This window comes from Glycine soja, chromosome 2, assembly GCF_004193775.1.
Source record: "Glycine soja cultivar W05 chromosome 2, ASM419377v2, whole genome shotgun sequence".
Lineage (NCBI taxonomy): Eukaryota > Viridiplantae > Streptophyta > Magnoliopsida > Fabales > Fabaceae > Glycine > Glycine soja.
This window is the reverse complement of record NC_041003.1, coordinates 366,842-381,059: the sequence shown is the minus strand read 5'-3', so window position 1 is coordinate 381,059 and position 14,218 is coordinate 366,842. Positions and strand designations below refer to the sequence as shown.

General features: G+C 30.0%; 1 protein-coding gene across 1 annotated transcript; it reads right to left on the bottom strand.

Moving 5' to 3' along the window:
• Positions 1 to 3,678: 3,678 nt before the first annotated feature.
• LOC114377560 (NADH dehydrogenase [ubiquinone] flavoprotein 1, mitochondrial-like) lies at positions 3,679 to 8,820 on the bottom strand. The gene is made up of 3 exons (XM_028336132.1): positions 8,666 to 8,820; positions 6,499 to 7,970; positions 3,679 to 4,218 (listed from the first exon to the last, which is right to left on the bottom strand). Exon 2 carries the CDS (start codon positions 7,957 to 7,959, stop codon positions 6,511 to 6,513), a length of 1,449 nt encoding a protein of 482 aa, XP_028191933.1. The 5' UTR covers positions 7,960 to 7,970; positions 8,666 to 8,820; the 3' UTR covers positions 3,679 to 4,218; positions 6,499 to 6,510.
• Positions 8,821 to 14,218: the final 5,398 nt, after the last annotated feature.

Here is a 14,218-nt window from a genome sequence, read left to right as displayed (position 1 = left end):
GATGTATACCTTGTCAACGTACAACGTAGTCATAGTTTAAGTAAAATTTTGTACTAAAACTTCACTAAAAAATCATACATATTTATTAATTAATTTTTCATGAAATTAAATTTAATTGTCTCTCATAATTATTTTTAAATAGTTTATTAATCACAAAATAGAAAAAAAACATTTATTACAATAATCATTTTTATAACAAAGTCAACAAGTATCAATATATTTGCTACATGTAATCGACTCTCAAACCTAAAATATAGTTTCAGAATTTTTTTAAAGGATTTTTTCATGTTTTTTTTCTTAAAAAAGTCTTTGCAACTTCAATTGTGTATTTTTTTTCTAAAGATTAACAATATTGTCAATTTTTTTTAATGAGTTTATGCACAAAAATAAAATATATCAAATATTATAATTAATTAAAGTAAATTAAATAATTTTATTACAAACTAGTATATTTTAATATAATTTTTTATATTTTTTGTTTTTTATAATAATCAAAAGGATAAATGACTCACTTTCATCTCTGAAGGTGTAAAGTCCTAATAATTTAATTTTTTGAAAAAAAGAAAATTCTAATTTTATCTTTGTGTAAAAAGTATAATATTTATGTTATGTAATAACTTAATTAAATAGTTTTTAAAAATTATTATTTAATGTTAACTTAGTCATTGATCATTACACTTTAATGATAAAATGATTTTATAAAACTTAACAATAGCACATAATTATCATATTTTTAATTTAAATTAGAATCTTTATTCTTTTAAGAATTAAACTTTCATGGCTTTATATTTTTAGACAAATGTGATCATTTATTCTAATAAAAATTATGACATTTTTATGATGTAACTCTTGACGATATATAGTATATACTACTAATCAATTGTGAGACAAAAAATAAAATATGAAAGAGTAGAGTACGTTTGGGCCAATAAAACATTCCCCCTGCAAGTTTGATTGCTTTTACATCTTTCACCCATGCTCGTCTGTGTTATGCAGAGATTGACTAAGAACCCCGAGGGATCACACTTCTTCAAAGAATGGGCATAGGAATGACTATGACAATTGCATCTTTGACCGAAAGATATAGACTTAAAGTGGCCAAAGAACATGAGCTAGTTGAAAATGGAGGACAAGTTCAATTCCTTTGAGCATACTCAATTCATACTTATGAGATTGGGTTAAGCCTTCTTAGAGGTTTTCATAATTGAGTTCTACTAAGACCAAGCCCTAGAAAGCATGAATAGCCTTCCATTACTACAGGTGGCATTGGGAGTTTCATTAGCACTTTTCTCCTCTCCACAGTTTCACACATCACTCAAAGGATGGATTTTGAACAACCTGAATGCTTCTCATCTTGATTACTACTACTACTACGCATTTTGATGTACTTGCACAAGAACTGAAGGAGAAGACAGCTAATGTGTCAAACTAAGCGGTTTCAAGAGATTAGTTGATTGAACATTGATATATGGACATCTTAATATTGTAAAGCCCTAGCTATTACATTTATCGCTTTTCGCTCTTCTATGTCTATCTCTCTCTGGATGTAGATGAGATTTGGAGTGTCCACAAAATATTTCCCTAGTTGATTAGAAATTGTAATGTGGAAGAGGACATAGTAACTGTTCTAAGTGTCAGAATTGATATAGAACTCAGGGATGATTTGGTTAAGCTCATTAAGTTGTTTAGACTGTGATCATTTTGCTTTACATTGTTCACAATTGGAGAGATGCTACATTGAACATTTGACAGAAAAACAAAATTGGAGAAAGGAATATAGCTTAATGAATATGTCCATGAAACTTTTTATCTTCAACTACTGTGTAGAAGTTTAGTATTCTCCATCTGCTCCATGTAAGAAAAACAATTAAATCAGTTATGCTACTTGCTTTGGGACTAAATTGGTATCAAATCTGGCTTTTATAGGTTCTGAGAATGGAAAAAGTTATCTGTTTGTGCATACATTAAAGCTATAAAAAAAAGTATATTAGAGAATAAAAAGCTAAAAAATACAAAAAAAAGAACTAAAAGCTAAAAAGTATGAGTATACTCACTACTCAGTAAACAGGACGTAGCAGCACAATATAACTAGAGTTTCTGAAGAAGCCTACATTTCACTACTCTTATCTGTAACACTGGAATTGGCTACCCATTCAGCGTAGCTCCATCTATGTCTATACCTAATCTCCTATCACTAAAGGGACTGTTTGTTTCAAGAAATCATCTTGCATTCTCAGAAATCACATCTCTAGAATATTGTAGCTAAAAATATTATTTCTTGGCATATATATAAAAATATGTTTGGTTAACTTTTACCATCACTAGAAATATAAAATAAAAGTAAAAATGGACGTTGCTGTCACATGCAACTTTCTCACCTCATTAGGATGAGAATAAAAACTCTATAAACATGAGAATGTAACTTTTTCTCAGAATAAAAGATACCCAAAAATATTTTCTGATAACATGTTAATAAACATGAAAATAAGCATTCTCATCTTTATATTCCTAAGGATGCAAGATGATTCCGGAAAAGAAGCACCGCCTTAAGGAATTCAGTCAAACATCATTCAAATCAATTTATCACTATGAATAGAATGCGAGAATGGTAAGAGTGACAGAAGAAAAAAAGTTAATTAAGTTTAGTCCCTAACTTTTCTAGACTCCAATTTTTACTTCCTCAATTTTTTTTTTTACAATTTTTAGTTCTCCATTAATTTTCAGTCAGTTAGTCTATTTAAAAAATTTTCATTTTTTTATATTTTTATTGCTCAAAATTAATTCTTTTTTTACCAATTTTTAGTCCCTTATTTATTTTATGAGACTAATTTTGAATAATAAAAATAAATGAGTGACTAAAAATGCTACTGAAAATTTAATGAAGGACTAAAAGTTATCAAAAAATTTGAAAGACTAAAAATTATAATATAAAAACTTTTCTCGACTGATAACTTAATTAAGCGAAAGAAAAATTATTTTGCCTATGAACCTTTTCACCCATAAATACTACATATTTTTATGTCTAAACTCTTACGTAAATGGCGGTAAGTTCAAGCTTAACCTAATTTTAGTTTTAAATTTCAGGCACAAATATAACAACAGTATTTTTGGAACTCGAAAATAACAAGGAATAATTATACTGGCAAATTATGGAAAAATTATTCTGACTCGTAATCTTACGAAATTGTAAAGTCGTCTTGGACATTAAACTGTAACAAACATACTATAATAGAAGTATTTTTAGTATCCTTGTAAAAATAACTTGTATTTATTCTCAATGTAAACTAAACCAATACATAATATTTCTCTCAAATTTCCATTCTCATCAACCTCTGAATTAGTATATAGCCCATCAGTTCAGTTATAAATATGTTTGGCGTAAGTGAAATTCGATGATAAATTTTCAAGTTCGGGTATCAAATCTTAAAACAAATCAATACACAAAGTTCACATTATAGCTTTCCAAAAGTTGTGTTTGCTACAAAATCTAAACGTTTAAAGTGAACATTGCGCTTGTTTTGGTTTAACACCATGTATTAGCCCAGGTGTATGCTATGAGAACAAGAACACCTGAAGATAGGTAGAACTTTAACTGCTATTAGAATAAAGTGTAGCAAAATCACAACACAGCAAATTGGATTAAGTATTCAGAGAAGGGCTGAGAAAATACTAGTGGAATTGGAAACACTCAAGAAAATTCCTTGAAAGGCAAATATGTCTCTTGCATGGCAAAAGAAATATGCAAACGACCTTGGTACCAGGATTATAACTAGCTGAAAATCATGTATGGACATGTTTTAGTCCATGCATGGATCAACAGACTTCATACAAGCAAGTTGAGGACGTTGTTGAACAATAACATGTTCTTCTAAAAAGTTATTCCAAATGAATAACTCAATCACAAATAAGTTAGGTTATCCAGTGGACATCATCCCTCATCATATTCACTGATAACATGCATAATCATGAATTGTGTTTCAAAACTAATAACAGTATACAGATATTATTAACAAATTACATGAAAATGTGCCAAATGACAAGCAGGTACAGTTTAAACTCGCCCAAATGGTTTCCCAGGTATGATCCAGCCATAATTGCTACAGCATAAAAGAAAATAGAAGTAGCAATAAAGCTACAGTAACCTGAGCCACCTATCTTTCCAAAATGACTGGCACTGTCTTATTCTCACTCTTGCTATCCAGCAGTACAATCACACCCCTACACAATCAGACATGAAAATGTAGATGAAAATTTGTACATTTTCATGTTAGTAAAACCAGTACAGTTCATATGTAAAGATGAAAATTTTCAGCATAGTTAATGAATAAGTATAAGTTTTCTTTCATATTTATATATTTAGATGGAATCAATCTAAAGCAAAGTCAACGGCAAAGATGCTTGTCAACATTTGAAGATATGAACCTAGCATTATTTTCAGGTTAACCTTGCATATCAACAAGTTGCTCAATCTCACATGTAAAAAACTATACAATTTAAACAGTAGCATAAAAAAAGCACCTATATTGAACTCTAGCACAGAAAAAAAATAGAAATCGTAATGGAATTAGGCTGGTCTCTATGACAAAAAGTGCAAAGTGAGAAAGTAAAGGTATGTGTTCAGTGTTCCCTCTTGATACCAAGTGGGTTAAGTTTACAAGTGTTTTGATACAAATTAAGGGTAGATAAAACTTTAATTTCTCACTTTATATATTTTCTTACATTATGAGGCAAATCCATCATAATGTACTACACATGCTATCCTCAAATAACTATGAATATTAGAATTCATATTGCTACTAAAGCATACCACACTAACATAATTCTTTTAGCAAATCAAAGCTAAGAAAAACAAAATCATTGATAAAAATCAATACGATCTTTATAAGGTTCCTCTTCGGAATGAAATCCAATGGGATCCAGAGAAACCATGTCTTCATCCATATCCATAGGATTCCAAGTACCCGAATCAATCGAAAGTTCGATTCTATTTGAACTGCCCATTTTCAAATGACATTCATTTTTTATTTATTTATTTTTTATAATTTAATCCATAACAATTTTTGCATTCAATCCACAAATGCTTATATTTTTTACTTTAAATACTTTGATTACACATGCAAGTCATAAGAAATCCAAGCCTCTAAATAAAGGAAATGTGTCACTGAATCAAAAATGGGTTCATTGAAATTTCATGTTATAATATGCGGTAACCATAAACAAAGCAAAAAATTTAAAAGGTTAATTACACTCCCCTAATCTAAGAGATGAATTTAAGTCCATTTTAATGTAAACAGGCTACTTAATGAAAAGCAACAGTAAATGGGCCTCCTAGAAACAGTTCTCCATTCTTTACAACTTTCAATGTCATCGTCAACTAATGTTGAACATCCTTTTATTGATTTAAGGACTTTATAAATGAGATGACATTTTAGAAAATCCCTACATTATCAGCTTTAAAACTTTACCCAGAATTTTCATTTCATCTTCTTAAGTCCCAAAGATTCATCAAAATCTTCCATAAGCCTACTTACATTAAAATTTTCTAAAGTCCCAATAATGTCAATATCCACAGAAAGAGAAAAAAATTCCATAAGCCTGCTTAAATTAAAATGAACTAAAGTATAGCACAAATTTATCTCTCAAGGGATGGGAGTGCAAGTTACTCGGAATAAAAAGTTCCAGGCACAACTTTCCACTCCTTTTGACAAATTTTTGCTTTTATCATATTATTTTAACCAAAAAAGTCTGCATTCATTAGCGAGACACTTAAACATTCTCTAAGCTAGTTAATTTAATAAGCTACATCCTTAAAAGCAGTTTCAACAATACCTAAATATTCAGCATCCACCATTTCGTTGGAATAACATACTACTAAAGTTTAGCTTTCAGACACCTGGTTATGCATTTTAGTTCATACTAGCTCTGAATAGTTATGTGAAGCGTCTTTAGGCAGTTGTTTAGGATATTATGTATCTGAATTATTTATGTTTGTATAGTATTTGTGTCTTCAGGCAGTTAGCAATTGTGTGGCAGTATATGTACATGGCATGGCAGTTTTAGTATTCAGTAGGTAATTGGTATGGAGTGTGTTTGACACAGAAAAAGCCTGTGTATTGTGTATTGAGAGAGGTTATTCTCTGTGAGGGGCTTTGTCCTGTGTTCTTCCTTTGTTGTCTGGTCTCTGTTCTAACCTTTTTTTCAGGTTTAATTCAGAAAATAAAAACATATAAACAAAACAATCTAGTTTGCATGCGCAATTCTCTTGTGTCTAATCATGTCTCTCTCATACCTCTCTAATAATCTAATACATTGGTGTCCACTATATCAATTTGAGAGTAAAAATATTTTTTCATCTACTAACCCTTATGTTTATCTACCATTTTCAAGCTTGATTAAACAAAAAATAAGGAAAAGTCCAATAAATAAACTTTTTTTAAATGTAAACTTTTGTAAAATGATTGAAATGGTAAAATAAGGGTAACTCTGTTAAGAAACAACCTTAGTGAAAGCCTAACCAGTGGCCTGCAGCAGCTCCCTTTCTGCATGTTCTCTAATCCTTCTCTCAAGCTCAGGCCTGAAATGCTTGATAAGACCCTGCACTGGCCATGCAGCAGCATCACCCAAGGCACAAATTGTATGCCCTTCAATTTGTTTAGTCAACTCCTGAAGCATATCAATTTCTTCTAGCTTGGCATTCCCAACTTTCATTCTTTCCATGATTGTCCAAAGCCAACCAGTTCCCTCCCTGCATGGTGTGCACTGCCCACAACTTTCGTGCTTGTAGAAGTAGGAAAGCCTTGCAATAGCATCCACAACATCCGTAGATTTATCCATTACAATTACAGCTGCAGTCCCCAACCCTGTCCCAACAGCCTTTAATGCATCATAATCCATAAAGATATCATCACATACATGCTTTGGAATCAGAGGAACAGATGATCCTCCCGGAATCACTGCAAGTAAATTATCCCATCCTCCTCGAATACCTCCACAGTGCCTCTCTATCAACTCCTTCAGTGGAATACTCATTTCCTCCTCAACAGTGCAAGGCTTGTTCACATGCCCCGACACACAAAACAACTTTGTCCCAGCATTGTTCTTCCTACCAAAACTGGCAAACCATTCAGGCCCACGCCTTAGAATGGTTGGAGAAACAGCAACAGTTTCCACATTTGTGACAGTGGTAGGACATCCATACAACCCAGCATTGGCTGGGAAGGGCGGCTTCAATCTTGGTTTACCTTGTTTCCCTTCAAGACTCTCCAAGAGGGCTGTTTCCTCACCACAAATATAAGCTCCAGCACCGTAGTGGATATGAACATCAAAATCATAGCCTGATCCACAAGCATTCTTACCCAACAAACCAGCTGCATAAGCCTCTTGCCTAGCCTTTTCGAGATTCTTACGTTCGTTCACATATTCACCCCTGATGTAGATGTAAGCAGCACTAGCCCTCATTCCTACTCCAGCAATCAAGCAACCTTCTAACAATTTATGTGGGTCATGCCGCATAATTTCCCTGTCTTTGCAAGTTCCAGGTTCACTTTCATCAGCATTAACAACAAGATATGAAGGGCGGCCATCGGATACTTTTGGCATGAATGACCATTTGAGGCCCGAAGGGAAACCAGCACCGCCACGCCCACGGAGGCCAGACTTCTTCATTTCACTCACAATCCAATCAGTACCCTTAAGTACCAAATCTTTCGTTCGATGCCAATCCCCTCGTTTCATGGCACCTTTGAGAAAAGGATCATGCAGCCCATATAAGTTAGTAAATATCCTGTCCTCATCCTTAAGGCCACCAAAATGGGTTTTCTCTGGTGGTGGAGGTGGTGGCGGCGGCTGTGGGGTACTAGCAGTGGAAGCACCCTGAGTGCTAAATAGCCTGAAACCAAGGCCCAATTTCTCACTACGATGTTGAACCAAGGCTGTCCTTACAGAAAGAATGCCCCTCATGGTTGCCTTACCTGACAGTAATTCCAAGTTTTAGAACAAATGATTTCGGGTTAATCAAAACTGTCCACAACAATACATCATCAAATAAAATTGGCTATTAACTTTGGAGCTAGCCAATAACATGAAAACATATGAATCAGAACTCGAGAGAATGATTTCAAGTTACCAATTACAATAAGTCATAATCAAACCCTATTCAGCACAATAAAATCAAATATAAACAAGGACAAAACTTAGATACAGTTTCATAGGTACTTTTGTACTTTTAGTGTTGTTCTCCAATCTGAATTGCAGTTTTACCTCGGTAATCTACGTTGACCTTTAATACAAACTTTTATTACTCAATTGTCAAGATAAAACTCTAATTCTGATCAGAAAAGAAACCCACAAAGAAAAATTCAATTTTGTGCTCATCATAATATCTGCACAATAATTTCATAAAAAAATTATAAAAAAAAAATTGGCGTTTGGGAAAATTGATGAAACCCTAGAAAGACTAATAAACTAGATGGATCTCATGCATCAGTAAAATCTGGGAAGAGTGAAACAAGAATCAGATTGCATTGCACGCGAATCGAAACCGCGAGTGTGTTCGGAGCTGAAATCGGATAGAAACAAAACTAGGGCACAGATTTGAAAAGCTACGATATTGTTGGGTTTTGGAAGAAAATGAATGAGAGAAAAAAAAAAATGTAAGAGAACGTACGAGTTGTTAACGCAATTGATGACTGGGATCTGATGAGTGTTGAAAATGGAACACCTTCTTGTGCTGCTTTGTGTTGTTTTGTGGGTTTATTCGGTTATCTCTTGTTCTGGTTTTTTGTTTTTAATTTTTATTTTTGGTGTTGGGTTAGATTTTGGGCTTTTGTTTAGCCACGTTGCATTTTTTGAAAAAGAGGGTTGATGATGGTACAAACTAGAAAGAGGCATGAGTTTTATGACGAAAACGAAATTCTACCAAACTCTTTGCTTTTATTTTATTTTTTTCGTTATGAAGATACAATTATGATTTCTATGGAGGTGAATTTTAAAAATGAATTTTATTTATAATAGTTTATTATATATATAAACTCTAAAATTATTTAAATTTTAATAAACAATTATAAAGGAGTTTTATGTTTTAAAGTGGATTCTCGTACTAATTTTTTTCTTTTTTAAGAAAATAGGCTATCTAAGGTTATATTATCATTTAATTATAGTTTATGTTTATAATCATTTTAAAAATCATATTAATGATAATTTATAATTGAATAATGATATAAAATAATTTTAAATTATTAGTCCGTAATCATTAAACTCTATTTTATCTTATTTTTACAGTTGAATATATTTTAATAATTAATATTTATTATTTTTTTCTTGATATTATTTAATGATTATTGTTATGCGGTGATCAGTTTTTAATGATCAACACAACGGTTTTAAAAAAACTCCAAAAACAGGTTCTAGAAATACCTTCAACTTCAAATCATACGAGGAATGCTGAGAAGAAGGGATACTAAAATGTAAAAATAAATGAACTTCGAATTGTATGTTTGGATTCACATTTGGTTATACAAAATCACATTAAAGTAGCAACTAGTTACTAGTATAATTTTAGATAAATATTCACATATTTGATTCTATATTAGGAAATTGATTTTGAGTATAGAATTAATCTTGATTTAGAATAATTTTTTTGTAATAGATAAAATCTTTTATATTGAGTTTCATTGTTAACTTGCTTTTATAATAAAAATATTAAATATAAATCACTTTGCTCCAAAGTCAATTTCAAAAATGCTATAAGAAGATAGATGAACATTAAGAAGAAGAAGCTCGAAAATCTTGGAATGCAAGAACAATGAAACTTAAATAAAAATTAAGCTTGAAATAAAATTAAAAAAAATATAGTTTAGGTTTCATTTGGGTGATTTTTTGTTTTAAGTTTTAAAAATTTTATTTAAAAAAAAACTAGTTTTAGTTTTGAGTTGTTAGTTTCAGAATTTTTTTCTTTATTATTAAGCAAATTGATCCTTGGTCAGATTGTGGTAGTGGATTTGTTTAAAAAAAAATAAATATGGATGCATAGGATTACTTGTTAGAACTATAAGTGTTACATACTAATCTCATAAATATTGAACTTCATTGACCTAATATTTTATTGGTGGTGTGCAAATTTAGGAGAACTAATAAGCGAGTGGAAAACTCTTGCAACAACTTTGTATCAGATAGTCAAAGTTATACAAGAGAAGACGAATGTTATATGTCATATAGGTGGAGTTGCCGTCACAGCAATGACAACTCTTAACCCCTAGTTCAAAGGGTAATTCGAATTTTGTATGAACGATCTGTTAACTTGTTACTTCTATTATTGTTGAATAGTCTTGTAGTGTTTTGAGATGAGTCTCATGTTGTTGATGTTAAATGCTTGTCAATATCCTTTTTGGTTGTCATACATGATATGCATTGGTTCCTTCGAATCATGTTATTGTATGTTGTGCTAATAAATTATTTGCTACGCAACAAATGTCAATTTATTCTTCTGTGCTTGATCCTATTATTATTTCTGTTGTTGACATGCTACATCCCCAACAAAAAATTATTTTAGAAAAATATCTAACAAGAATAGAAACATATATATAATTTAGATAAAACAAAATTAGATAGGATATTTATTTTATTTTCTATTTTTAAACATATTAATTTTATCTTAAATTTATACATAAGATAAGGTTACCATATATTTTTATAAGATAAGATAAAATACAACCAAATAATTAGATAATTTAGTCGCTAGAAATTAGTATAAATAAATATTAAAAGAATCAAGGGATGAGATCTTACTAAATTGGATCCAATCTCAATTTTTCATTTGATGGACCCATAGTTAAAAAATTCACTTTCTTACTATTATAAGGTTCATTGGAATATGAAATTCAATCTTGAAAACACACCATACCACTGTATTTTACTATCCAAGATTTTGATATATTCTGAATTTGAGAAATTTCAAGTGGAGGGGTTGCTACCCGAGAACAATTGGTCAATTTGGATTTAAAATTTTTTATGGATTCTTGGTTGATAAAATGAAAAAAATTAGGGGAAGAAGGTGAAGAGAGATGAAAAATCAAGAAAAAAAGGGAGACAAAAATAATGAAAAAGAATGTATACATGGGAATGTGTTGTAATAATAAGATAAGTTGTGAAATTTCCCAAAACTTAGAAAAGATTTCAATTAAAAAGTGAGTAAAACACTCTTTAAATCATTCATGACACATTTCTTGAAGAATTTGTTAAAGGTTCATGATAAAAATAATTTAGGAATTAGTCATATTCTATATATTATATTTGGATTACACTTAAACATTCTTCTAAACTGATGTAATCTCTAAATTAATAAATTGTCTATTATATATATTGCTTCCGGTGATGATATTGTTCCTTTGTGAATTTTAAGTTTTGGAACGGTTTGGTTACACAAATATTATTCACCAATATTAATGTGACACAAATATTAATGTGCGAATTTAGGGATTAAAAATAGATATTATTCACCCAAAAAAAAGTTTCAACTTTAATTTTTAAGAAGTTGTCACAAATTAAAGATGGATAAAATGAATAATCGTCCTATCTTATATCACTTCACTATTAAATGATGAAATATAAAAAAATTGACACATAAAAATAATTAAGAATAAAAAATAATAAAATAACACAAACATAACAACAAAAATAATAAAGATATATAGCACTAATGGTGGTGGTGGTGGTACTGGTGATGATAACCGTGACAACAACAATAATGATGGTGCCAGTGGTGATGGTAATGGGAATTGCGGTTGCAAAATGGTAGTGATGATAACAGGGACGACAACGACGGTGGTGGTAGTGGTGGTAGTGGTGGTGATGCTAACGACAATGGTAGAATAATGGTAGTGATAATAATGACAATAATAATGGTGTGACAACAACAATGATAGAATGGTGGTGGTGGTGGTAGTAGTAGTGAGAGAGTGTTTTTAAAACAAAACGAAATTCAAAAAAAAAAGTTTTGAAAATAAATGTAAAAGTATTTCAAATTGATTTAAAAATCATTTTAACTCCATTTTTGTCAAACACATTTTATTTTAAAAATTGTATTTGAAAATTAAAAATAAATAACTCACAACTACTCCAAACAAGACCTTACAAAAGCTAAATGGTAAACCTTGCTTAGTTGAGAAGAAGACACACAATTGCAAAGAAGTTAATAAATGTTAAGAGTATCAATGAAGGTTAAAACTATTAGTACAAAAATTCTTCGGATCTTTTGAATTTTGAGTGAGATGGTTAATAGGGTTAGTTTATTTTGGGCATGTCCAAGTAGCAATGAAGGTTAAAACTATTAGTACAAAATTCTTGGGATCTTTTGAATTTTGAGTGAGATGGTTAATAGGGTTAATTTATTTTGGGCATGGACATGCTTTTAAAATCTTGAGTTTAATAGTTGTAGGATCATATTTTTTTAGAGGTATTTAAAATTGAACTAAATTGTTTGTAAATCATCAAACTGATAAAAAAAAATAAAAAATCATTTAAACCAAAATTTGCAAAATCCAAAAATATAAAAAAATCACATATTTTTCCAATTTAGCTTTTTTTTAGATCTTGTTATAAAAATCAAATCAAACCGTATATTATAATTATATTGATTTTATTGGAAGGATATTTAGCCTTACGTAACTAGTATGGATATTTAGCATTATGTAGCTAGTCTTCAACTTGGTGTTCAAGTGTTTGATTCTCCTCATTCAAATAGCATCACCAGCTTTTCATGGCTTTTAGTTTGGGCTTTTAGCCTCTTGTAGCACAAAAAAAATAATTAATGGTGATAGTATATGATTTATAATGTTACTTCCTTGTATAATAAGCTTGTGACATACTGATGTGATTTTTGTTGTAGTAATTAATAATAAGTTTTAAATAATATATTATATTTCCTTGTTTTATATTAGGATAAATATTTTATTTTCATATATTAAGAAAATATTGTATCAAAATAATTAAAAAAAATAATATTAAATATCAAGTTATACATAAATTATTATTATATTACAAAAAGAATTAGTAATAAGTCACTTTAGTCGATAGCTGGACTAATTGATCAAGATTGACAATCAAGTCAACTAACTATTTTAGTTGATAACCAATTCAAAATCAATCGATTACGGTAATCAATCGGGCTTGCCACATTAGTTGATAGCCTATTAAAATTAGTGAGATTGAGTTAGGATTTTTAAGTTTGGGATTATGACTCAAAAGGTTCAAAGATATCCAAATCATCTGCATATATGAGGTATAACTCAAAGGAGTAATTTTCACTAAATCTACTAATTCATGACCAGGCAACAAATTTTTAACTCGCCATTGAAAAAATCATTTTTTACCCATTCTCAAACTAACCAATTTTCAAAGTTATACTTACTGGTAATAGTCTCTTAACCTACCAACATGGTATAAACATAAAATTCACAAATAATCCCACCCTAATATGTTGATGAAGCCACAGATTCAATCTCTAGGCTTGTATATATGAAAAATATTTGTTAGAATAAGTCTAACTCTAGAATATATCTTAGTAATAGGAGAAGTTAATCCTTGACTCTCAATCAAAAAATACCTTAGATTCATAAAAAAAATTTCTCTTGGCCGATTATAAGTTCAATGAATCAAATTGATTCATGCAATTAGATTTATATAACCAGACTTAAATATATCTTTAGTCCTCAAAATATAATAGTCTCTCTACTTTAGTCTTCCAAATTAAAAGATATTTAGTTCTTCAAATTCATAAAATATTTTTTTAGTCCTTCATATATGTTTTTATTGTGCATCAAACAATAAATTTGAATTCAGTTTGTTGGAAAATATGACTAAAAAAATATATTTCTCAAATTTGAGAGACTAAAAAAAAACATTTTAATTTGGAAGACTTTAAAAAATAGATCCTAATTTAGGAGACTAAAAATACATTTAAGTCTTAAAATCATATAGAATGAGATGACAAACCTTGATTTTTGCATAATTCACATTTTAAATTTAATTCTTAGGTCATAAGAAATAATCTTGATTTTTTTTCAGAATTTTTTAAACCAAAGATTTTAAATAGGAGTCTACACAAATCAAGTTGGATCGAGTTTAGAAAAAGTGAAGTTAGAAAAACTATAACTAGTACTACCTCTGGTCTTTTTTTAAATAAAAAACAAATTATAGTGTAAAATACACTTGTTATAAAAAA